This window comes from Haliaeetus albicilla, chromosome 20, assembly GCF_947461875.1.
Source record: "Haliaeetus albicilla chromosome 20, bHalAlb1.1, whole genome shotgun sequence".
NCBI classification, from domain to species: domain Eukaryota; kingdom Metazoa; phylum Chordata; class Aves; order Accipitriformes; family Accipitridae; genus Haliaeetus; species Haliaeetus albicilla.
In genome coordinates, this window is record NC_091502.1 from 24,630,966 (window position 1) to 24,657,534 (window position 26,569).

The 26,569-nt window shown below is 45.3% G+C and overlaps 1 protein-coding gene across 4 annotated transcripts in view; it reads right to left on the reverse strand.

Annotated features, from left to right (window-relative positions):
* The window catches only part of MYO7A (myosin VIIA), a 102,324-nt gene that overhangs the window by 56,967 nt on the left and 18,788 nt on the right, over window positions 1-26,569 (reverse strand). For 3 of the 4 annotated variants that reach the window (XM_069808576.1, XM_069808578.1, XM_069808577.1), the window contains exons 3-5: window positions 6,592-6,705; window positions 5,403-5,555; window positions 2,474-2,491 (exon numbers count right to left, since the gene is read on the reverse strand). In XM_069808576.1, the coding sequence (XP_069664677.1) occupies window positions 2,474-2,491; window positions 5,403-5,555; window positions 6,592-6,705 (285 nt within the window). The remainder of the gene's footprint in view (window positions 1-2,473; window positions 2,492-5,402; window positions 5,556-6,591; window positions 6,706-26,569) is intronic. The other variant, XM_069808579.1, reaches the window with a different exon arrangement.

Below are 26,569 nucleotides of genomic sequence, written 5' to 3' on the forward strand. Positions count from 1 at the left end.
CAGCTATTTCTGAAACTTTTGAAATGGCCTTTGGTCCATCCCGTGCTCTCTGTGGCACTCAAATGAGCAAAGCTGTCCTGGGCCTTGGGCAGCAAACCCCTTTGTAGTGTCTTGCTCTCTCACTTCTGCCCATCCAGGAGCCATTTCTCTCAAGCCTCTCATCAAAGGACTCAAGACCTTTGTCATCTTGCTCAGATGCAGCTCTGAGGTTAGGAGGTTTGGCCACATGCCCAGCTCAAGGCAGAGAATAAGGATCTCCTTCCCCTACTTCAGCTGTCTAAAAGTTAGCGTCTAGAGCAAGCGAGTCAATGGGGCTCCATCTCGGGCTAACCAAGGGTTATGAAATGAAGGCTACTTTCACTCCATGACTTCAAAGGAGCCAAGTTGCCTTCTCTAGGTTAACTTTTGGCAACTAAAGTTACAAGATTAATCTCACCTTTGTTTCCTGGTGGGACCAGCTGTGAAAGTGCCCCCACTGCTGCATATATTCTTTTCAGGAAAAAAACCCCCTAGTTTCAACATAAAAATAATCCTTATGGGTTTTTATCTGTGTGGCCTAAAACTGACAATAAGCCTTTGGCACAAAGCAGCAAAGCGGCACAGACAAGGATGCTTGTGAACTGAGAAGAAAAACTCTCCGTGCTCTGCTGGGTGCTCCTTTTTTTGTGCATATTGCAAACTGGCTGATGAATAAAACAAGTCTGAGCTGTTCCTCATTTCTGAAGGCAGCAAAATAACTATCACTGCTGGAGAGAGGAGTGGAAAGGGAGACTTGGAGACACAAGCCCCAGGTCAAGCTTCTCCCATCAAGCCCAGTATCCCTCAATCATGATGGAAAGGTTTGAGTGGAGCGAGATAATAATTTGTTTGCCACCATCTACGCAACACTTCCCACCAGCTCAGGCTTCCTGAAAGGCAGCCAGTAGGTGGCAATTGTGTCCTACAGTAGGGATGCTGAAAGCCCTTAGGGACTCCTCACTTTCTAGTCTGGTCGCCAACACCAGAGAGCAACTTTCTGTTCGGTCCCAGGTGAGGTTTGACTTTACAGTGGTAACTGAGAAACGATACGATAGTCTTTCCTGTAATAGGGGATTACATGCCAGTAAAGGAAAAAAGCTCTTTAAGCTCAAGAACAAAGTTGTCACAAACCCAAAGGGTAGAAATTGACTGTGAAATTGTGTAGACTAGATTTTAGAAGAAGGCATTGAAATAAAGGAGCAGAGAAGTCCCAGAGCAGCCTTCCACAGGGACAGAGCGGGTAAGCTTAGTGCTCAGAGAAGGAGTGAGCTCAATTTCTGAATGGGATTATGTCCCCAATGAACCCCAAGGCTCCTTCCAGTCCTCAGTGGGATACTTGGAAGACTGTTTTCCTCTTCATAATTTATTACCAGGTTAATTCTAGGGACACTTCTATTCTTCCTTGAGCCTCTTTTTGAAAAGACTGACTCTTTGCAGAGGTCTCTGAAATCTCTGCATTTCGGTCACACTGCTCTGCCCTGCCCTGAATGCAGCTAGTGAAACTTTTAAAGGAGTTAACTATTAGTTGCAGGAATGCTTTCTGGATGCTCTTACTGACCCTTCCCTTGTGATCTACAAAATACTCTGTCAGCACGAACTCTTGTACTATTGCTTGTTTTTGTAGGTCATTCCTAGTTGATAAATACACACAATTTGCCCAGTTCTCACAGTTGACAGAATACAAAACTTTGTCGACTTCGCCAATGAGGGGCCAAAGGGCACCTCCAAGGAAATACGGTCTTTCTGGTTTCTATTGCTGGGTGAAGGCAAAGCCCTCCTGTCTTGGGAAAATAAAGCTTTACCAACAGGCAGGGGCTCTGCCGTAGCTGACCACAGGAACCACATCTCAGTGCAAATTCATTACTGCCTGCATGACCTACATTTTAATTAGCCCCAAATAAATCCTTTCTGAGCCTGCTTCCCTCACTACCCAGAACACCATGGCTGACTTCATCTGGATTTTTATGGGGTGAAAGCTCTACTAAACATTACTGCATTTTGGCAACCCTTACACAGCAGCAGCAAGCATTGCTTTCGTCTCCAGATAAAGAGATTTAACCTTACTCACGAGGGCAAACTCCCCACCAGACACTCTTGCTATTCAGAATAGTTTCTGTTAGTGCCTGCAAGCCAAGCCACGGGCAAAAAGCCCTTGTTGGAGTTTTTCTTATTTTGCTGCAGAAGTTTCTTTCCTTCAAGTTGAGGTCATTACTGAGAAGCACTTACAGCTTTCACCACATTCACAGGTTGGTGACTTTCCAGCTCTGGGAAGGTGTCAAAACTTCACCGTGAAGGTCAAGCTCTGCGGCAAAGGGGATGGTTCTCTCAGTGCATTTGCGAAGCAGCAGCAATGGTGGTGCAAAGTAAATGAGAATGCCACAATGGTGAACAGAAACAAGTGATCCAGTGGAAGGCATGATAGTGATTGCAAATGACAGTGCCAAGTCATACTTACCCTCCCACCGCAGTTTGTCTTACGAGTAAAACGTGAGGGAGGAGAAAAAGGAAAATTATATTTTATTAGAGCAGAATTACACCCTCCACAAAGCTAAGGAGATGAGGAAACAAGAGGGACTGAAGTCCATTTGGAAGTCACCCTTTAGTCAGCAGGCTCAGAAATCCTTTCAAACAGTGAAGGTAAAGTCACATTGAGCTTCACCATCTTTAAGACAGAGCAAATTATACCACAGAAAAAAAACACCTCAGGGGACTGGATATCCTCTACCCACATGGCATCCAAACGGTACCTTGCCTTTGCAAAACTGCCATCAATATTTACCACATTCAACACAAATCTACTCCTCCTAGTGCCACTACTCTTAAAAGTTGAGGTCTAAAGTTGGGTTCCTGAGCATCCAACAACATATGTGTAGACAGAGGTGGTTTACATGCCCCTCTATCAAGCTATGCGCTCTATATAATTTTGAGAGTGTCATTCTAATTTTGAGATTGCACTAGTGGCTGTGTTGTGTCCAGGATCGTGGGCTGGCACTCCAAAGCCGTTAGTGGTGTGGAGCAATCAAGGCACAGTAACCTGGAACCTCTGTGATGCAAATCCCGTTGTGGGATGTGGCCATCCCTTATGCCGTAGCTCTGTAGGACACATGGCACTGTCACCATCAGACCTGAAGAACTCGTGGAGAAACCACGTGGTTACTGAGTCACTTCAGCCCAAATCACCGCCCACAGTCACCTCCAGGTTAGAAGCTGCCCTTTGCATTAGCCCTTATTAGTACGATGCTGCCAAACAACAGTCCGCCCAGTGCTCGTTTGTGTTCATAATCTCCCTGGATGCCTGTGAATAGCTTGGTGAGGGAGCTCAGAGGCAGATCTTTTGTGAAGGAGCTGGATGTATTCACAGGCAACCCGATATTGCACACATGAAGTCTTATCTGAGGACCTCTGTTCACTTAGAGAGGCAACTGGCGCTTGCCCGATGACATAAGGACCCCAGGAGAGACACATGGACACCGCTGAAAAAATATCCAACATGATCCCAACTTTCTCAGAGACCAAGAAAGAGCTGCGGGAATCCACTTGGTACTGCTGCAGGGTGCCCACAAGTAGGAGAAAAAGGGGCAATGCTCAATGCACAAATATGTGTTGCCTGAATAAGCTAATCAGCTACAAATGATTTGCCATCTGTACTTCTTGAGTGGCATTCAGGTTGCTTGAATTTAGTTATCCACATGAGTACTACATCTAACCTTGAAGATGGACATGCTCTGAGCTGGAGGAGTTTAGAGTGTGGACCTCCAACCTGAACTTTCCTTCCAAGCTCCAGCCAGCTCTAAAGCAATCACCTCATCCGACAGGAACGTCTATTTGCACAGCTGAAAGGCAGTCTTAGCTTTGTTGGCTCTATTGATATCTCTGGTGAGTGCCATGGGTGCTTAGTGCACATGGAGACACCACCTCAAGTATGAATTTGGGCTGCTAACTTTTGCTAGTTTATTGTTATAAATGGCTGTGGCTCCCTGAAGAGAGGTCCAGGGAGTAACTCAGTTCGTCTAACATGTGACTAATTTTCTGGTCATGCCTTTTTCTCTAAACTGACAATACAGGGGACCTAGGCATCATGGACAACAATTAAGGTGCCTGAGTGAGACATGAAGTTGGGGGTCTCTATTCTCCTCCAAGCTTTGGGAGCAGAGACCTGTCAACCATATGAACAGCCTACGTAACAGAGTGGTGTGTTCTCCATCACTGCCTAGCTCTAATCCAAACCCATCCTATCAAAAGGCACTGGACATCAAGCACAACAAGCAGACTTGATAGATAAAATCCTGGATACGGTCTGTTAGCTTATGCTATCTGGGAAGTCTGACTGTACTGCAGTTCCCTCTGGACTGAAAATCTGGTAGTCTCTAGAGCCTTTTAAAAATTAAATTACCAGGTGGCTTTGAAAAGGCCTTCAAAGGCACAGCAAGCACTTACCTGAGTATCTGAAAACTGTAGGATTTGAGACCAATACCACATTTTCCATATTTGCATAGGCTGTTTGAGTACATTAGCTAGTCGCAAACACACACACACACGCTCCACACTTCTGCCCCAAGAATGTGCACCAGACTGCACAGCATATAGCACACTGATAAAGCCAGCACAGAGACTTGAATACTGACTCTTGTCCTGCTGGGGAGGTGGCCTTTACGATTCTGTTGCAGAAAAGAGATGCAGTTCTGGCTGGCTCCCTGTAAAACCCTCAATTTCTGAATGTCTGGTGGGGTTGGCAAGGCTGCACTGGGTCCACTAGGCATCACATGACTGAGCTGATGTAAGGAAGGACACTGCTGTGCCCAGACATCAGCTGTCAGGACCCCAGGCAACCCAGAGCTAATAAGTCATAAACACAGATGGGGAAGGTATTTTAGAGCTGTTCTGGGAGTTGCTCACTCCATTGTTCCCAGTTATTTCATGCATGCACCTCCTCATCCTTCCTCCACCCCTTCTACCTCCAGCAATTGTTGTCTTCAGCCACTTGGGTTGAATGAGTTAATGGTTCAGAGGGGGAAGGCAGAAGGGCCACATCCAGCATGCAGTTGCCAAAGACTTTTGCTTTAGGATTACTACAGCATGCACGTGGCCTGGGTTGAACTGGTTATTGTGTGTGCAGAAAGGTAATGCCTTCCCCCAAAACTACAGGGGCTACACAGCGAGGTGGCACAGACTTTGCTCATTACCTAACTCATGAGGTCTTTCACTGGGGCATCCATAAACTCTGCAACGTGTCCTCTACAGTGCAGAAGCCCTCCACTATTTGGATCCAGGTGAAGGTAGAAACCCAGATCCTCAGTTCAATGAGGGTTTCCCCCATGTGGGTTCCCCAGAGCTAAGGAGAGCAGGGGGTGCAGTGCAGAGCAAGAGGTGGAGAGGACACTTACATAGATGAGGTGCTCCCGATAGCGGATCAGCAGGTTCCTGAGGATTCCCGCCTCGTTCAGGTCCCCCAGGCGGATCATGTCCTCCACTCCATGGATGGAGGTGGGATGCATGGGTTTGATGTGGCTGGCATTCTGCGGGGAAATCCAGTGCTCCTGGGAAGAGAGCAAAGGCAGAGAAAGATAAGCCAAATGAGATACCGCTGGGATGAAAGCCAGAAACAGCCCAACCCAGACAGAAGGACCAGATGGAAGAACATACATGGCAGAGCATTAGCACACAGGCCACAGCTTCTATTCCTGGGGCATGGCAGTGACTAATTTGAAAGATTCATAGCAGAAGAAAACACCTTTTGGTTTACTGGAGCAGCAAGAGACATGAGACATGAGCCATCCTGGCAGAAACATCATCCAGGGCAGCATGGACATCCAGCACATCAGGGGAGTTTTTAACAAATAGCGGATTTGTTCTTCCCTTCACACAACTACATTTTCACATCACTGATTAACCCTCTGCCAGAAAATACTGTTGAGCATAGAAAAGATGATTTAGAAAAGCAGAGAGGGATGCACAGGGGTGACAAAATTTTTATTGGCAGAGTGTTGTTTAGACTGATCACTCCTAAAGGGCTTCAAAAGCCACTACAAATTGGACACAAGGACCCTGCTGAACCAAATCTCTTTCTACCATCCTTGAAGGGAATAAGAGCATTTACAATTATCTCAGGTTGGAAAAAAAAAAAAGATAAAGGACAGAGAACCTCCTTAGATCACCCTCTGCTTGTGATATAGGTGTTACTCTAAACCAGTCACCACTGCACAGAAGTAGAGGTGGGAAATTGAAGGAGGACAAGCGTTTGGGCACATCCCGTGTTGGTAGGAGGTCAGGAAGGACTGGATAACAGCAGAGGAACAGCAGGACGAGGTGGGTTTGCTCAAAGCATTGTCTAAAAGTACTTTAGAGACTTCTTTTATCATTGTACTCAAGAAGCTTCTCAACCTTTCACTCCCAGTACAGCCACAAAAGTAGGGACACAATATTATCTTGACTTTACAAATAGAAAACTCTGGCAGAGTTGATTCCCAAGGACATATGAGAAGTCTGTGACAAAGTCAATCATCATGACCCTATGACCCCGGCCTAGCCAGGCCATAGAGCTGAAGAAGGGTCATCACAACCCTTTGTACATACATTGCCTTCATCATCCACAACCTGGATCTGTCCAGAGTCACACAGTTTAACCACTGCTCCAATGGGGACATCGAATTCCCGTCCGGTTTTGAGGTCCATCCACACATAATCCCCCTGGAACCAAAGAGAAGACAGTTACACTCAGGGCTGCAGAAGGTTCAGCATCCCTTGGGATGCAAGTTGCTGATGTTTGGTACCCAGATCATTGGTACAAGTCAAATGACTTCCTTTGTAAACCATCCCTTTTTCACAGATGCTCAGGAAACCCCCTGCAAGGTAATATCAGCAGGGCATGCTCCACGCAGCATACACCCACTGCACTATTTCTCCATTTCATGAGCTCATGAGTGGTTGTCGGTCACAGACTGCATCCAGCAAGCAGGTCACAGAGCGGTGACACAGGCAGAAAAACACACCCAGGTAGAGGTTTCCGTCTGTGCAATGTACAAGCCTAGAAAGTCACGCTTAGGAGATTGTTTTGAGCTCTGGAAAGCCTTGTCTGGAGGCTTGTGGCACATTTCTTCCTTGCAGATAACCACTGTCAAATATACATTCCCCTACTTTGGAGACTGGTGAAAAGGGGATGACTAAAGAAGGGTTAAGAACATACCAGAGGGGGAGAGAGATATAATTCTTCAGGAGGTCTCCCAGACACAGCGATTTGTAGGTGGGCTGTTTGCATTTAATACTTCTCAGTGGACTTTATCTACTGTGAGCATCTCCAATTGCTTCCTGAAGCTGAGCAAAGTTTTAGCATCCATAATCTCAAAGGAAGAGTTTAGCTACAAATAGCGTGACAAGCTGTGTCATTTTGCATGTTTCAGATGTGTCACCTCTTTCATTTGAGACCTCTTTGTTTTTGTTTTGGAAGACACAGCAAACAGTTGACCCCTATCCACTCACTCCATGTCACTGGTGATCCTCTTGTCAGTCCTGCTGGGCAGGGACTATCTGCACATCAGCTCTGTGGATATTAAATTACTCGAATGCAAACAAGCTTTTAAAGACGCTGTTTTCCTCAACACAAAAGCAAACTCCCAAATAACCCAAAACTAAACTCCCAACCAGGACCCACACTCTATGAAACAAGGCAGAATTATTTCCCACCCCTATTTTCAATGTGAAGAGATGCTAAAATTGGGAGCCACCTAGTTAAATTGTTATCAGGCATGTTTGCACCAAGCAAGCAAATGTACTTTTTCATGCATCTGAGTTTAATGTTGTGAACTTGTAGCCCCACCTAATGCCACATTCCTGGGGGCCAACTCCACTTGTAGCTGTTAAGCACAACGCAAATGCATTATCTTCCTTTTGAAGTCCTGAAAAACTGCTGGGAGGAGGGAAAGTGAAAAAAAGGAGGTATCACTTTGCATGTGCTCTGATAAAACCCCTTTCCTGAGCATCCACTATTGACTGTTTCTGTGGACAGAGTATTTATAGATTTGGTTTCACCCAATGGGCTGCTGAACAACCTTCACCTCCACTCTGGGTGGTGCGAACTGGAGACATCTAGCAATATAAAACACGGTGAAACATTCACCACCCAAGTCACTGCTCGGCAGGACTTCTGAGAGATACTAACCTGTGAGTGCCACAGGGATGGCTGTACCTGGGGACTGACACATGGAGAAACACTACACACGAGGAGTCCCCAGCCATTTTGTGGTAGACTCCACCCTTGGCAGCTGCTTGCTAGGTTTCACCTAGGATATCAGCAAAGTCATCCTGCTTACATGGTGCTGAGGATCCAGCCCTTAGTTTGGGTTTTCTTTCCTCAGAGGGTTGTGCTACAGCACTGTTACCAGTTTCTTCACCCAGCTCATAAAAATACAATATTCAGATCTTTTTCTCATTAACTACCTTACCCTCACATCTCATAACTCAGTTAAAAAGGAAAAAAACCCCAACTAATGAATGCAGTAAGCCATGCACAGATACATTATAAGTCCATTTATATTAATATTTATTTCTTAGCTCCTTTGATCCAAGACTTTAAAAGCATTTCAGAGTGTTCAGCACTGTTATTCTCACTGCATAGCTAGGCAAATTCATGCACAGTGTGGGTAGCTTGATCAAGGTGTCAGCAAGAGAAGACCCAGGTTGCTCAGTCCCTGCTCAGCAGAAAGCCCTTCTGACATCTCAGCAGCTGTGTAAAAATTGCTCTTGATCAAGAAAACAAGAACTGTAATGCTGTTTTTTTAAAAATCTCTAATTTTGAATAGCTGTAAAAGCTGCCTGCTTCATACGTTCTGTTACCGCCCAGCTGAGATAAAAAGGCAGCCTGCTCTCCCCAAGGTAAATTGATACTGTACTACCACTAAGACAACTCCTATGCTTTGCCTGCCTAACGCACAGAGTGCTCGTCCCCTCAAAATGCTCTTTCTAAACACATTAAAGCGCAGTTCTTAATACTGGTGAAAAAAGCAAGTCTTATGGGATGGGCTAAGCTGGTAAGCTCAGAAAGGTCTGGGGAGTTAAAAAATAACATCACTTATTAAAAATGCCAACCTATTTCCTTCCCTGACTTTAATGAATTTGACATAAAACCCATGGAAGTCAATTACACTCCTTCCACTGATGCAATCACCTTCAGATCAACCCAAAAACCAGCAGATATATTGGGCATTTCAGGGCAAATCGGGGTGATTCATGCATTTACCAGCTTGGGTGGACTGGCTTATAAGTTGCATAAGCTGCCTCATGCCTGGACTGATGCAGTTTATTTTCCAACACACACGACAGAGTACTGGAGAAGTGAGAATACCACCAGCCACTTTACAGTACCAACACGGTCCAACTCTTCCTCCTCAAAGCAGCTGCTGGGTGCTAGTGTCCTTCCAAACGCTCTGGGGCAGACCCTCAGCACCTCACAAGCTATGGGCAGGGACAACCAAAGAGCGGTGCAAGAGGAGGAAACATCACGATGGGTGCACACACACGTCAACACAATTCATGAAGAGGATCTTTAGGAGGACTTTCCAAATGCAAAGAGCAAGAAGGTTGCACCACAGGGGAGGTACAGCACTTAGAGGGGGAACAAAGACTCAGGAGGAAGGTGAGAGAAGCTGGCACAAGCAGTATGAGGATCCCATCAAACAGTGAGACTAATTTCAAAGTGGCCTGAAAGCTTCCAGCCAAGCTCAGAGCTTGGGACCCCCTATCTTACCGCTAAAATGGTCGTGGGCTTCAGGGCCTGGTTGACATTGCGGAGTAGTGTCCATTTGCCCTGGTCTCTCTCCTGATCTTCCACCACCTCAGGGCATGGCTGCATGAAAACGACTTTCTTCCTCTTCAACATCTCCAAAATCTTGCAGTGGTATTTGTCCCTCTCTCTGCTTTCTACGTGTATTCCACCATGAATGCCAGAGAGCTGTGGCCGGTTTGCTTTAGACCTCCAGCGTGACCATGCCTGCTGCTTGCAGGACACCCTCTGACCTGATTTACAGTATGGCTCTTGGTAAAGATCCTCTAGCAGAAAAATTTCCACACACCAGCCATGGTCCTCCACTGGCCAGCTAGCATGCTCACTCCACACGACTGGCACTGCAGGAGTCTCAAAGCAAACAGAATGACTTTGCTTCTCTTCACTTAAATTCTTCCAGTCTCTCCAGTAAGGGGTGATACTTGGTCAGAGACCTGAAGGACACTGCAACCACCCGTTCTGGAAAAACAACTGCAGGATTAACAGGAAACCTCTTCACTTCCCCATGACTTCTCTCCATTACCTTCCTTTCTTAGTGAAATAACCGTCTGCCAGCTTGAAGACTTTCAGCACAGAACACACTCGGGCGCTTATTAATCCACAAATGCAGTCAGCCCCCATGCAACACATGGCATTTAATTAACCTAATACCTTTACATACCAAATTAACCAAAGCGCAGCGGGAACTCAAAACCAGAGGCCATCTGCATTTTCTTTAAACTGATCTCCTTGAGTAGATCCATAGCAACTGAATTTTAAATAATTGAGTGGAAGGTGTTCAGAGCAGCACAGTCTCTGTGCCTATAGGTGAGAAGAGTGCCTGGGCTGTGGATGAAAATGAGAACCACAGGGATAACGAGGTTGCACTGACTCTACACCTTGCTGCTCTACAGACCCACTTCTGCAATCTCTCCTTCTCTGTACGGGGGGTTGTTCTTGTAAGGACTAATCAGGACTGCTGGCCCAACCAGAAGAGCACAAGACATTTTACAGTCACCCCAGATTTGCTTTTCCCTGTCCTATCTTAGATACAGTTGAGATTTCTCATTTTCGTCTAAGAAAGGCTTTCTGCCCATTTAGAGGGTTTAAGGCCACTCTAGCTGGGCCCCAGTCTCTCCCATGGAAATTTTGAACCTAACTCAGCATCATTTGTACAGACCAGAGCAATGCATGACTAGATAGTGGTGCAGCTGCTAAGCTTTCCATGCCATTCTCATTTATCACTATTTTAATGCAAAACTCTACTGATGCCTTGATTCCATGGGGTTTTGAATCCATTTATCCATGATGCAGAGGACATATTCTTGGTGGAAAGTTATCTGGAGGAACAAAGGCTTTATAGGTCCCCTTGATGGGACACAGTCACCAAGGACAACCGTAGATGATGGTTACATCAAACTCATACCAAGCTACTTCTGCTCATCAGTGAACAGCAGTGAAAACAGTGAGGCAATCCTTGCCCAAAGGGCAGATAATGGATTAATAACTTTCCAGGATTGAGCCATATTACAAAGCCCTGAAACAATAAGGTGTCTAAGTCTTGTAGCTGTGCAGGTGATTTAAGGAAGAGGTTGAGTCTCATGGATAAGAAAGCAGGTTAGAGAATAATAAGATGGATGTCTACAGTCCACCAAAGGAGCAAGCAAAAATGTACATGAGGTGCAATAATCATGTAGGGAGAAGGACACACAGATCAAATGTAGCAATCTCATGGGATATGTCTACCTCCAGCACAACTTGAACACACAGTGCTGTAAAAGACTGCATTTTTGCTCCCCTAGAAAGCACAAGATAAATGTTCAATCAAAGCTAATAATCAATGAGAGGATGCACGTAGAAGAAAGGACTGAATAAATGTATATAAAAGGAGACATAGGATGGGCTCTTTGGATTTGAGCTGGGTCCTATGGATGCTCTTTGCCCACCAGCACACCTTTCCTCACTGCCACACCACAGAAACTGGAGCAACATGGGAGCAGCAGAGCTGAGAAAGAGCAGCCAATGTATTTATCTCACTTTGCACTGGAGCAGACATTACAATCGTTGCTCAGCTACACCCTCTACCATAGTTCTGAGCCTGTGTATCTCTGTGTGCTGATGAAGAGTAAACTAAGGAGCAGAGGAGTGGAATGATTTGCCCTAGGTTATGCTTGGAGCAAAGTAGAGATGGAAGCCCAGAGGGCTGAATCCAGCCTCTGTAGTCCTATTACATGAGCGTGCTTATTTTTTCCCTGACTCTGGGGTTGCTGAAGGTCTGTAATTCCACACATTTCCTTTGCATATTTTTTTGCATTGCTCCTCTGCTAGCAGGAGGTTTGCTGGGGACTCGTCAGACAGTCGCGTGTGTCAGCCAGAGGCACTCGGTGTTTGCAGTGCTGTCTGTCTGAATGGCCCGAGCGTGCTGGCTCCTGGAAACGGGAAATCCCATCCCTCTGAAGGGATGACCTGGCTTGGAAACCAGCCTCCCTTCTGTATGCATCAAGGGGCAGAGCAACAGCATTAAGCCTCCCATCAGCATGCTTTTTCTAACGGAACGTGCTATGCCTTATGTGGGAAACAAATAAACACACTTAGGACAATAAGGGGAGGGACGCAATGGAGGAAAATAAACCTTTAGCTGGCTGGCAGCCCGTCAGCAATGCCATCCAGTTTAGATTACAGCTCCCTGGGGTAACATTAGACTCTTCACTGCAGAGATAGAAGTATGAGCCCAAAGAGCCATACTGGACCCTGATCTGATGATTTACTATACCTCTGCAGCAGCAGGCACAGCTGAGATCAAGGTCCTGCTGTGACACGCTTTGTGCACACGCGTAGTAAGGGGCAAATGCTTATCCTGAGGAACTGATGCGACCTAGGCAATAGGTTTAGGCTGCTGCCAACACCTGAGCTCCCATTAAGTGCTACTGTGGTGGTGTGGACCGCACTGCTAGAGAAAAAAGGGCAATGCCACCTGCAGGAAGCATCCTCACAGCAGGGGAACCACCTAAATTAATGAAAGCTTGGGTTTCTTTGCCCCAGCCTGATTTACAGGCCCAAAGAAAATGCCTCAGACATTGCCAGGGCTGAGGAAGTGGTCTTGAACCAGTTATTTTGCAGCTGTCACTGAAAAGCTGAGTTATTCAGTGAAAACGGGTCAGGTGGGACTCAACTAACCCAGTGCATGTGTCCACCTCTGAACAAGACATCCAGGTCTTTGCGAGATGATCATTGTAGGTCCCTTCCAACTGAAATATTCTATTCTATTCACCTCTGCATAAAGCAGGTAATTAAACTAGGTCAGATCATACTGACCTAAAGGGGTGTGTGAAGAGGACAGTTTGGAGGTGGAAATCTACAGTACAGGTATCCAAAGCTAGCTAAGTTGGCTCCTACCCCTAGCATGGATGCTGAAAGGTCCTAAGGGCTGATATTCAGGTAAATTGCTGAAGGATATGGAAAATCACTGGTTATCAGAGGCTGTCTGTGGACTCAGGTCAGCAGCGCTCCACTGATTACTCCCTGCACCACTAAACTTACTCTTCTAAAATAGGAAAACCGATAGCCTGCAGAATGGCCATCGATGCACCGCGTGGGCCAAATGTGATGTGTGGGCTATAGCTCTGACAATTGATGTAAAACAACCTGTTTATGCAGCTTTTTTTTTTTTGGAAACAGGCACAATCACATTCCCAGGTCTCCAGAGAGCTATATCCAAGCTGAGTCCTTTACTTCCTTACTGCTCATCTTTGAAGCAGAAAATCCTTAGTGCACACAGACACAAGTGCAAACATAGGCATTCCCCCAGCTCCAAATTTCAATGTCATTTGGAGAGCAGACTGAAATCTAAATGTATTGGTGCATCGCAGCGTATTATGGCAGTGCAGTCTTCCACCAGCTACCTGAATCCTTTGGGCCGTATCATGCCTGTGCTCTACTAAAAACATGTATCATCACCTCTAGATATCACCTGTCTGATTCAGTTCAGCTCTCGATTACATGGGCGTATCCTGCTCAGTTTAATGGAGCTTTTCCTGGACCCACAGCTGTGCAGCCCAAGGGAGAGTTAGGAGTGCTCATCTCTATTCTTTGCACTCGTCTTTAGCTGTGCAGTTGCCACCAGCATCAAGAAAAGGTGGGAAAGGAAGAAAAAGCTTGAATTCCTACTTGACAACAAACTGTAGTGCAAAAAACACACATGCTGGTAGTCGGTAACCCTAATAATTTTCCTGTTTCATAAATAAATAAGATTCTCTTCCCAATTTCTCATAGCACATCAGGCACCAGCTGACAGCCAAGGTAACATGCTACACACAAAGACTTTCTGAAGCAAAGGCGGAGATGCAAGAGGAATCGTTAAATAATTCAATAATCAATGCACCACTCACTCATCCTGTAACTTTGATACTGACAGGAGGGAAAAAACAACCCACAAATGTGGCACGCATCTCAGCATTTTCCCATTTAGTGCTGAGGGATAGTCAAAGATTCCGGGAGCAAAAATGATGGATTTAATCAGGTTTGCAGGGGCGCAATCTAGCATGGTGTAATGAGGCTCAGCTCCCAGTGATGTCTGACCTCATCCCTGGCTTTTGGCAAGGAGCTTGTTGTTGACTGTTTGGGACCTCTCGGCTCAGGATTGGGTTTTAAGCATGCGGACAAACATGGAGATAGAAGATTTAATCCATGAATTCTACGGCATTACTGTTGCAGGCGAAGTGGAGAATCCGGCAATCCGTTGACGTGACAAGCAGATTAGGCTGGCCCCGGGTGTCACCCACCCAAATGCCGTGCCAAGGCACTGCATATCAGGTCTCACACAAAAAGCTGATGGCCGCTGCTTGGGATGTGATTGAAAAATCTGCTAAGATGCAGAAGTGGAACAGGAAATGAAGACTGAGCCTTTTAGCCTCACGGCTGGGTCCTGTCCTAAATGCACATGGAAGAAATCCAAAGGAAGATGGCAGAGCAATCGTAAGACATACAAATCTGGAAAAACAGAGAGGGCAAAAATAAAACCAGGGGATATCAGACGGCGAGCGCTTTAGGATGGGAGCAAGTAATTTAGTACTGTTAGACCGACACATATTCCTTCAGGTCCTAGGAGTAGAGAGGTTGCACTGGTACCACACTGGGAGCTCTCAGATCCACTCTAAATCTGCCAACAACAGTCACTCCCATCTCCCCAGACAACCGAGGTTCAGCAAGAGCTCCCTAGTTTGCAACAGGAGGCATGATGGAAACCCCTTGCCCTTAGCCACCCAGAAGCAAAGATTCTGGACATTTTCCTTTAAATGCATGCTGTTCTGTATGTCAAGCGTTAGGAAAATGGGACTAAGGGAATGCCATCTCCTTCTCTGAGCACAGTTTGGGAGGGATGCTGGTTCCAGCAGGTCCCTATGGCTGGACAGTACAGCTAAGCCGCGTGCTCCCATACCTTTGATTTGATCCCACGGTGAAGCAGCTCCAAGAATTAACCCAGCAGCAACATTTTCATACGTTTTTAAAAAGTTTTTTCTGGTTTAGCCCCTGAAGTGGCTCATCAGGCGATCAGCAAAGCCCCGGTGAAGGAGCAGGGAGAGCAGCAGGACCATGCAGCTGGCAGCATGGCCAGGGAGCAAAGCTGCTGCGGGCACAGGTATCTGCTGTGGCATCACTGAGCAACACTGATGGAGGCTCTGCCTTGCTTACGGATGAGCTTTATTCCCCAGGTGAAGGCAGAGAGCTGTTTGATTTGATTCACGAAAGAAGAGTCCCAGCTGATGAGCAGGAGAGCTACAGAACAATGCAACAGATGGAGGTAATCAGGTATTTCCACCCAACATTTTTCTGCCTCTGAGGCATACAGCCTTTTCAAGATCACAATGATTCACAGAAAGGACACAGTTTGAATTCCAATGTACAGTACTGATGAAGGGGAAAAATAAAAAAAAAAAAAAATCATGCACAGAAATGTAAATTGGAAAGGATGTTTTTCATCCTGGCTCAGAAAGGCTGTTCAAAGAAGCCTAAAAGCCACCACATGAATTCAATTGTTTTACATGATTTTATTCCTGGGGAAACAAAACAGGATTTTTCCACCATCTGCGATAAAAATCACTTTTACTTTTCATATGCAACCTGCCAAATTCTCTTTCAGAGTTTCAGCTTCATCTTTCATGCTCTGGGAAGCTTCTTTCTCCTTCATTTCTTTGCTTCAGGCTCCTTGTTCCCTCCTCCCTGCCTTTTTGCAACCTCACTGAGATCTAGTCTGCAATTAATTCCTGTGTACCAAATAGACATGGGACTATTGTAATCTGCACAGCTATTCCTGCGTAAACAGAAATCATAGCATCACAGAACCATAGAATCATTTAGGTTGGAAAAGACCTTTAAGATTAAGTCCAACCGTTAATGTAGACATAGTGCAAAGAAGTGCTTAATCCTAGTAAAAATGTATGCTTTTCCCATATAGTAGTAATCTATACTCATGTAATTGCGGTTTTCCCAGCAGAAACGTGTCTGTGCTAAGGGTCTGCATTAGCAAAAGTGGCACTGATATGTCTAGGCAAGCCCTACCATTTAAAATAGCACATCTCATCTTTGGAAATATTGAATGAAAGGGGAGTTATGCCTCTTTTCCTTCACTGCCACACCAGATCTGAGCAGCACTGCCCTTTTCCACACTGCCTTTGCTTATCCACTGAGGGTTGTCTTGGTTACTGGGGAGAGTGAGGGGGTCTGGAGGAAGGTTAGTCTGCAGCTCAGTCAATAGCGTCTTGAGGGAGTTTGTGATATGACTGCTTAAGGGAGAAGTGGACTACTCCAGGGGCGTGTTTGAAAAGCCAGTTTCTGAGAGGAATGGGTGGCAGGAGAAAGCATAATGGAAAACAAAAAAATCATGCTGGCAATGCTTGTGATGCAATCCAAAACATCTTGATACAGGTTTTTGTTCCTTAGGTGTCAGACACAAGGGTGCAGAGATGCTGCGATACAAGTAGTGTGCTTCCAAAAGGAGAAAAGATACTCCCAGATGTCAAAAAGTCTTGAGAACATGAAGCACCTGGACTTTTTTGCCATGAGGAAACAGATAACAAAAAGAATCCTACTATTATTAAAACCCAGCAAAATCACCCATATTTCATTGCTTGCTTCATGGGTTTGAAGGCTCCAGGGTTGGCTCCTTGCAAGACCACCCTTGAAATGGAAACCCAGAGCAGGTTGGTAACTGCAGCCACTTACCTGGATTCTTCAAACCCCTCTGCCCATCTCGTTTGGAAAACTTCCCAAATTGCTGGTGGGGGGTCCCTCTGAGAGAGGAGGTGGACCAGCCACAGAGCTGCACCATGGGCTCCCTCCCAGCAGCACAATACCAGCCCCATCTGCTGTAACTCTCAGGAATTACCAAGTGCACCAGGAGGTTTATTTCTGATGATTTCTCCATGGATTTTAATTAAACTTCCATGCTAATAGTACCCTGAGAAGAATGAGGAATGATACAGTGTGCATTTTAATCCCAAATTTCACACCATCACAGCTGGGCTGTGGAAGGTGTGAAATTCCAGAAGGCTCTGGTAGAAGGAAGGGACCCCAGAGGACAACCAGATTAATTAAGGTTCTGAAGGAACCACTCAGCAAGTCCAGCTAGACAAGCCCTAACCTAAAGGTTGCAGAGAAAGAGTGGAGGTTTTAGGCTGGCACAAGATGATAGAGATGGGGCCAATCATGACTGTTCAAATCACAGTTGTATTTGGCAGACCCAGCCAAGACAGTTGCCTTGTTGGATCAGGACATATACAGATATGCACTGTGGATGCCTTCAAACTGTGAGCTTGGGACACTTTTACAGCTAATGGTTTATAGCTTGTTGGGCACATATTGAAGAAACTTGGCTTTCAGAAAGCGATTAGAAGCCAGACCCTGAAAATCAGTCATTTCTACACACACAAACCCAGAAACCTGCTTCAAAATCCAAGTCCCGCTAAATAATCACCAGCCATTGCAAATGAAGCAATAGCCACAGCTTGAAGAAGCAAGTTGGACCTATTTCTTACATGAAATTATCAAGGAATTGTGGCTGGTAAGATTGCCAGTGGGGTTAGACTTTCATATGGACGTCCTGGACTCTAGCAGCTAGAAGAATAAAACCATAAAAGAAATAAGCTCTGCATGATTTTGGCTCAGCAACTAATTCCTCTATTCTTGATACTTCTTGTTTTCCTCATGGCTATTTTATTACATAGACAGTCCATTCTGCATATGCTGCACAGGGAGATGTGGCCTCCAAAGGAGTTTTGTCTCACATTTTATCCACTTTACTGTGAAAAGGGTTGCATTACAAATGGGTTTTATTAAATGCTACTCCTGGAACCAAACTTTTGGTTTTGTTGTGGGTTTGCAAGGTGCCTACAATGGCAGAGATCCTTGCCCAGCAACAGGCAGCTGGTTGATGCTCATGTGAAAACCTAAATCCTGTAAAGGGAAATTAAATCATGTGAAGAATGCTCATTAATTTTATACTTGTTTAGAGAAACTCATTAATTGCCATATAGCCTTAATTTTGAGACTGCAAGAGTATTATCACATAGATGTATTAATTATGCCTATGTTTCTGTAAGGAATGGGCTGACAGAGTGTCAGCATGGAGATATGGTTAGTGGCTCCATTGCATTTTGCTGGGTGCAAATGCTGTTTAACTCCAAGCATCTACTTAATGGGAAAGGGCTGCCTGTCTGTTTCGCACCAAATCTAGCAATCTTATGGGGTTAAGGGGCAGTAAAATGCCTTTACAAAGTGATTTGCAGATCATAAAAATGCAGTGTGTGACCTTAAGAGTCATTTGCCAGCAATGGCGCTGGCAATAAAACATCTGGCTGGGTGGTAGGAGATGCACATGAATTACTCATATTGCATTCACACTGGCTGTGCAAAAGGCTTCTGAGTTGTACTGTGAAAATCACTGGCAAGGCTCTGTCCCAGATAGGAGTTTTTCCCAATCTTAAAACCAAGCAGCATTTGGGTCATTCTTCTTCAGCATGCAAAATAAGCCAACCTCTTTTTCTCCCAGGTTCTGTTACGGTGACTCTGGGGAAAGGATGGAAGGCATCTGCTTCTTGGTAAAAGAGTTGGGAGGGAGCAATACTATCGGGATGTAAGTGGAATTGCCTCTGGCAGGACACGAAAATGGGTGTGCAAGGTTAAAGCACACCAAAAGACCATCCTGGGTAGCTTCCTATCCTCACCAGTGGCCCATGTGGATGCCTAGGCCAGAGTGGACAAGTCTGTAGAGATACTTCTTTAAAATACTCTTCCAGTCCAAAAATAAGGGGACATCAAGGTCAGTAGGGGCTAGGTTCAGCAAAAAGAAATAGAGGTGGATAGGACACCCGGAGGAGTAAGGAAGCTGGACAAGTACTTGGAAGGGAGATGCATTAGGGACTACTAATCAAATCACATCAGGCTTGGGAAATCACCGAGCTGAAATCTCATAGGTGGAGGCCAGGAAATTAGCTGAAGGATAAGAAAATATTGTGAGGAAATTACACTGTTTGCTTACTTGTCCCTTGGTGTTCACCAACAGACAGTCTGGACACAGAATACCAGATGGGACAGACCTGGGTCTGAACAAATATGGTCATTTTATATATGTTCCCAACTCCAGTACACTGTAAGTCTGTTCAGAATTTTATAATAATTTCTGTTCAGGAGCAGAAGTCCTCATAATTTATAGCTGGTGATGTTTTCTCCTTTCACAAAATTGCCTAATGGAGGATGAAATCCTTGTAAACTTTTAAGATTGACCTTTCCCAGTGCAAGAGAGCAGCTGCATTCCTCCACCAGTGCCACCTCCCTTGTGCAGAGAGCAGCAAGGGTGATATGGGAAGGAGACGAGAGGAGGACTCATCCACCCTATCACCTTCTCACGGTGGTGGCAAAACTCAGATCCACACAGATGTGATCAACAGGGAAAAACCAATTCTCTTACATTGCAACAGTCTAATGCACAACCCTTGCACGGGCTGGTCAGTACTGCTGGCCACGAGAGCAATATCTGTAAATATACCCAGGAGTGGCAAAATGGAAATGCAAAAGCATCAGCATACAAATTCCCAAGTCTCAGTCCACACTTACTCATCTCATTTCCCCACTGATGAAAGCCCCAGTAGAGGTATCTAAAGTGCCAGCTGGCTTACCAGCGTATCTCAGGCTATTTCACTCACAGTATTGAATTTTCTCTGCTCTTAAACAGATTTTTTTTTTCAGAACAGTCTCCTCATGTGTGTTCTAGCAAACGTCCAAATCCTCCTTCTGTTTTGACTACACTAAAAGTAGATTTACTCCTCCAAAATTCTTACTGTAAATCTTCCTTAGAGAATGCCATTTCACTAAAACTTAAAATGCAACAGGAAAAACATATAAACAAAGCTTTTCATGAAAACACCAGAGTTTGGCTAGAGACTGACATGGAGTGTATTGTTTTGATGTTCTCATTGGAATTCTGTCTTCAAAGTTGGCTTTTAATTCCAATAAAATTATTTTATTCATTGACCAGGCAATGAAATCTCAGCAGATACACTCTGTACTCCCAGCTCAACTTTCTCCTGAGAAAGAAATGCCATTTTTCAATTTGTGCTATTAAAATGGTCTGTTATTGCTTTCCTTCCCCTGGGCCCCAGGACCTGTGCACAGCTTCTTGAACCTGATTGCAGAAAGCCAGAGCTAAGGGTTTTTTTAGGAAAACAGCTGTCAAATCTACACTGTGCTAGAAAACGGTGCTGTGGCTTGAAAAATGAACACATTTTACACCATGAGGGCCAGATCTTTCATTAGTGTACATCAGGGTCATTCCACAGATGTGCCTGTGACCCCAAATCCATTAAACGTTGAGGGCTTCCTTTTTAATGCCTTGCTGTTGAATGTTTTCCAATTTTGCAAGAGGAATTTGATGAAGAGGAAGGTCATCTCAAACAGGGAGAGCCGCCTGCCTGCTGCACAACCATTTGTACAAGGAGCAGATGAAAAGCATGGTCCTACACTCCATTAAGGATGTCATATCACAAACATTTCTTACAGCAGCCATGTTGGTGTAAATGTCTACCTTTTACCCAAATTATTGCAATTGTCACTCCCTATATCCCATCTGAGAACTGATCTGAGTAAAAATAACAGCAATAAGTAAGAAATAATAAATTGTGTTCAAGGTTTTTAAAAGTACTTGTAAGTCATGATTTTGGTGAAATTATGGACGATGTGCTCCAGCCAACAGCTGTACCACACATCTGGGAGGGAATGGAGGGCAGACAGAGGGAGGTGGGTGTGCAGGGATGGGATCGGGACAGGATGGGAGCTCCTTTGCTCTGCTCTGTTTGCACAGCTGGTATGAAGATGCTTCGTCCTGTAACGAACCGTAATCAGAGGCTCAGTAGCTGGAGTGAGAACCAAGGGAAATCAACCCTTGTGTTGATGCCTAGCAGCAGGATAAGATGTGGGGTGGGATGGGGGTAGGTGGGAATGAAGGATTTCTGACCTCCCTCCCCAAACCTCACTCCTGCAAAGGGGTTCCTAGATGGGCCAGCAGCCCCCAGCTCCACCAGCTGGTGCACAATGGCCATGTGAGGTTCAAGATTCATTAGTCTTTTTTTTTACAGAAAACATAAACAAACAGCAAGAATTCTTCAGAGTCAGGTTGTAGAACCATAGAATCATTTAGGGTGGAAAGGATCCCTAAGATCACCGAGTCCAACCATTAACCTAGCACTGCCAAGTCCACCACTAAACCACATACCTAAGCACCACATCTACATGTCTTTTAAATACCTCCAGGGATGGTGACTCCACCGCTTCCCTGGGCAGCCTGTTCCAATGCTTGACAACCCTTTTGGTGAAGAAATTTTTCCTAATATCCAATCTAAACCTCACCTGGCGCAATGTGAGGCCATGATGACTTGGAGGGCTTAAGGGAAAGAGGCAGTTTGAGGGGCTGAATTTCTCTCTTGCTCCAGATGTCAGGTCTCAGCAAGTTAAATGGCATCTTTTAAGGGCTCTGACAGACACAGAGAAGTTACCATCAAGCAAGAAAAGATGATATGTGAGCTGCTTTGCAAGACCTGCCCCTGGGGATGTAGATTTTCCCTGGGGAACCTCAGGTTCCAAGATTAATTCAAGGTAAATATTGTTACTGAGTCCTTTGAGGTTTCCTGTACCCTCAAATGAATGTCCCATTGGCTGGGTATTTTGCTACTGCCTCTTAAAAAAGCAAAAGTAAACTCACCCGCACATATAATAGCTCTCACTCCAAGCCTTTTCTATCTTGAGATCAAATAGATTAAGGTTTCAGTGCATACACTTTGGGGAAGACGGATCCTGGGGGCTTGTCTAAGGTATCAAAAAGCAGGAACGAGTGTGTTTCAGACAGGCTCTCTAAGAGGCAGAGTATCTCCACACCAGGGCGGAGATTGTTCACTCTACCTTTACTTGACATCATGCAATTTATATTCTGCAGCCATAGCACTGCAAGAACATCTCCCTAGCCTGCAGCTTTATTTTCTGCACACAGCTACCCCAGCACTTTAATTGTCCCATAAATTTGATGGAAAGGATTTGATGCAGAGAGCTGTTAAAATGCCAAATGTCTTGAGCACTGCAACTAATGAATGGCTCCCAACGATTCATGTTTCAATCTATATGCAAATGTGCCCTTTGGTTGGCTTGTGCTGGACTTTTCATTGCTGCATTACAGCTATCCAGGGAAGCCTCAGACTCATAGATCAGACAGATACAAGGCATAAATGGGAGAAGACTTAAATTATTCAGTGTTTATGAGAAAGAGAATCCAAACAGTGGACTTACACTTTGCTTTTTATAATAACATGATTACAGATCAGCCCTGAGAAGACCTACAATAACATTGGTTTTCTCCCCCGCCCCTTCCTCCTTGCTAACAAAATATATAGCACAATGAATCACTTAGCACAGCTGAATGCATATTATCCAATAACACCCAAAACAGTGTATGCCAGCTCCAGGTAAAACCGGTGCTCACAGAGCCCAGATGGGAGATGTCTGTGAATGGACTGAAACATTTCAAAATCTGGTCTCTGCTGTTCTTACTCCCAGCAAGGGAAAACATCTCCTGGAGCATCAAACCGAGTGTCTGTAAACAGCGATGGTCACAAAATCTGTTCCTGCTCATTAATGAACTGCACAAATCCCTTTCACCTGCAGTGCAATGTGCAATTCTGGTCTTAGCAAGAAGAAATTAAGCTGGAGCAGCTGCAGTAAGGGCTGCCACCATCACAAGAGGGCTGCAGAGCTTGTTTTACAAGGCAGAAAAAAAAGGGGTTTTTAGGATTTTGGTCAATTCCAAGGCTAGGAAGGAAAGCAACTGCTCTTTATACAAACACCTGAGAAATGTCAAGAACGAGAAAGGACAATTTTAGCTAAAAGCCAGTCCTGGCACAAGAACACGAAGCCACAAACACCCTCAGAAAACACAGACATGAACATATCAAGGACAGTGTCGTTCATGTAGGGCTTGTTTTGTGGGGTTTAAAGCTGAAGCTGTATCGGGGGTTTTACGCTCAAAGAAATGCCAGAGGTGCCACAGACTTTACAGAATGGATGGCTGCAAAGAAACGGCGAGGTTTTGGCATTGCCCCCAAAAGTCACCTCACTGGGAGCACTGCCGAGCCAGGAGAGCAGAGCTGAAGTCTCTGACCAAGCCTTGGCTCCTGCAAAGCGTCAGACTAGTTGGAGACATCTTCTTTGCTTTGGTGTTGAACTAAAAGGAGCTTTATAGCACGAGGCATCCATAGCACTTGATCCCTCAGGACCTTAATTTCTGGCTGAGCTTTGGTTTCCTCTATCATCTGCTTAGCTTAGGTCTCCGCTGTTTCTTTTCACTCCTATTTCTACTTCTCTCCCTATAACCCCAGGAGCAGGTTGGGGTGGCCACTAAGACTGGGAGAAACCCACAACAGCAGCAATGATCTTCATGTGGTCTGGACACGGTCAGGAGACTACAGCAATACAGACACAATCTTCTGCCAAGTCTAGTTTGGTGGATGAGCTTTGTGGGATGCTGAACTTGGTCCTACATGAAATACTTAAATTTTAGGAGCATGCTTTATTCCCCAGCAGGTAAGTGGTTTTGATTTTTGTTGGTTTGGCCCAGCAGCAGGAAATTTGTAGGGCTGGGAAACCCTGGAGTTAAGATCAGGTTATATGAGAGTTGCCTACATGAACAAGACAACAGAGTTGGCAAAACCAGCCGTGTGGCAAGCAGCAGACGTTTGTTATTTGCCACCAGGACAGCGGTGGCCTCGGCAAAGCCCTCTGCCTGGAGCAGCAATGTGTCCCTTGCCAGGCTGCGTGGTCACCAGCGGCTGGGGCCACCGCACCCTCCTGGTCTCCACTCCAGTTCTAAAAACATCTCTGCTTCAAATAAAAGACAGAACAGGAGGGAACGAGCTGCCGCTGTGCTGCGGAGCCAAATGAACTTGTCAGGCTGCCAAGGCAGGAATTTAGGAAGCCCTCCTTTTTCTTTTTCCCTTTGTGCGTGGAAATGGACTTGCCATGAGTGATTTGCTAGCTACTAAAGCTGATAAGTTTGGCTCCCTACAGGCCCCTGCTGGGGAACAATATTGGCTTTTCTTCTGAATTACTGGGTGGAAGACACGGGGCAGGAGCTCTGTGTGTTTTCTTATCCTTGCTCAGAGCTGTGCACTTCTCTCTGTGCTCAGCTGCCCAGAGCCAACCTCTGAGGGAGATCCCAGTGTGACCTGTTTTGAGGGGAGAATGGAAGGGGTGCAATGCCACGGGCTCATCTTCAAAATTCCTGGGTTTATAGCTGAGTAAGGACAGGAAAACCAAGCTGTAGGGGCCAAAAAGCTCTGGGCAGTTCTATCGCAGGTGATGATTTGGTCTTTTGTTTGATCTTGTTGGAGAAAGTTTTCGGGGGAAAAGGGGTGGGAGGGGAGAACTGTGAGGTGTGCATTCCAGGGTGAAAGAAAAAAAAAGACAAGACAGAGGGAAAGCTCCCTGGAAAGTCATACCGATCAAGAACAGCAGAGACTTGTTTCTAAAATCTTACAGCAAAACTGAAGGAGGTAAAATACATGTATTGCTGCTACTTGCAATTAAGCACCAGCATAAACAGCAGCTCTTTGGACCACAGAGAGCAAAGTGGCTCAAGTGTGTCTCAGATTGGACCTTTAGATGGGGTAAACTGGTATAAAGTGACCTCAGAAAGAGCATGTATCTGCTAACAACTGGGTAACCTTATTTCATTACGGAGGGGTCCTTGCTCACCTTACCCATGATGCAGTGAGATGTTTGCAGTAAGCAACAAGTTCTACACAAACCTATTTCCCTGATATTTGTCAGCACCTGCTCAGCGTCCAAATGCACAGGGAGAGGTAGTCTCGAAACTGTCGAGAACAGCAAGAAATGGAAGAGCTTTTTGAAAACTGCAGGTTGTTTTAGGGGCCTAGGTTTTTTCTTGTTTAATAATAAGAAGCTTTAATCCCAAAGTAATGTATCAAATATTGTTGATAACTTCCCGGAGTCCACTTGGAGATTCCTTATACACTTTTGACACCCAGTCCTTATGAACTAAAAGATGTTTGTATGGAAAACAACTGAGTATCTTCTCTAAAAAAGCCTATAGGAGACCGAACATGCACACTGAATGTTAAGGCTTTGCTCTTAAGGGTTCTTCTTGTAATACCTCCCTGGAGGTGATGGCTTTTGAACACTTGGGCAATACAAACACATCAATCACAAATGGCTCCAGGTTTATTCTCCAGCACCCAGCTTTCAGTACAGAAATGCCACTACATTTTTCCTTCCGTTGTAACATCCTAGCAGTAACCTCTCATCTGCTAACATAAGAGCGGCATCACTCCTGCTCTGCTGCAGCTTTACTGCTGTAACACTACAGACATGAGAGGTAAAAGCCCAAGATTTCAGCCCCTTTTTCACACCAGTCCAACCACATCCTGAGGTTTTAATAGGACCCAAATCCCAGACTAGATCCTGGGACTGCTAATTAGTGTCTAGATGGATGGCGCAAAGTGCCTTGATGATGTTACTGGAGACATGTACTTGTCCCCTTTTCTGTAAGTTACTTTCAGGATAGCAGCAGTAACAGAAGAAACGAATGATGTCCCTGCACCACAGCTCTCCATTCACAGTTGGGTCCATCTAAATGTCAAGTGCCTAAGCTAGTCTTGCTTAGGGCTTAGGTAGACAAGGGAGAGAGACATCTCCAGAGAGGAGATCCATCCTACCCTAAGAGAGGTGGGAAGGAAATGACTTCCGAAGCACCCTGCCTCCCTGCCTAGACAAGACACCTTGTTTTTAGGTAACTAGCAAGATGGTCTATTTGATTAGAGCTCTGCAAAGGGTGAATTCAGACCAATACAGAAGCCTATGAACAAGTAGCTGAACCACAGAGGGGTAACCTCCAGCAGAGAGACATTACAGACAGCCTGGCGTGATACCATCCTAGACAGAGAGGTTACAGGGTATTTCTTAGAGCCACAACTGCTATTCTGAGCTTTCAAACTAGCGTATGAACTTACTTCATTTTAATGCCCATTTTCCTCAGCATTGCAGACTGTATCAGTCAGAGTTTGCAACATGGGGCCGATGCCTCTGAGCCTTTTGGAAGGAGGACCGAGCTCCTAATTACTCCTACCAAAGCGCAGCCTTTTTTCATTGGGCCACAGCTCCCAATAGGTCAGAGCAACACTGTAAAGAGCATTTCAGTTGCTCCATGAGATCTTTGTTATTTCTTTCACCCCCAAAGCTATCCTC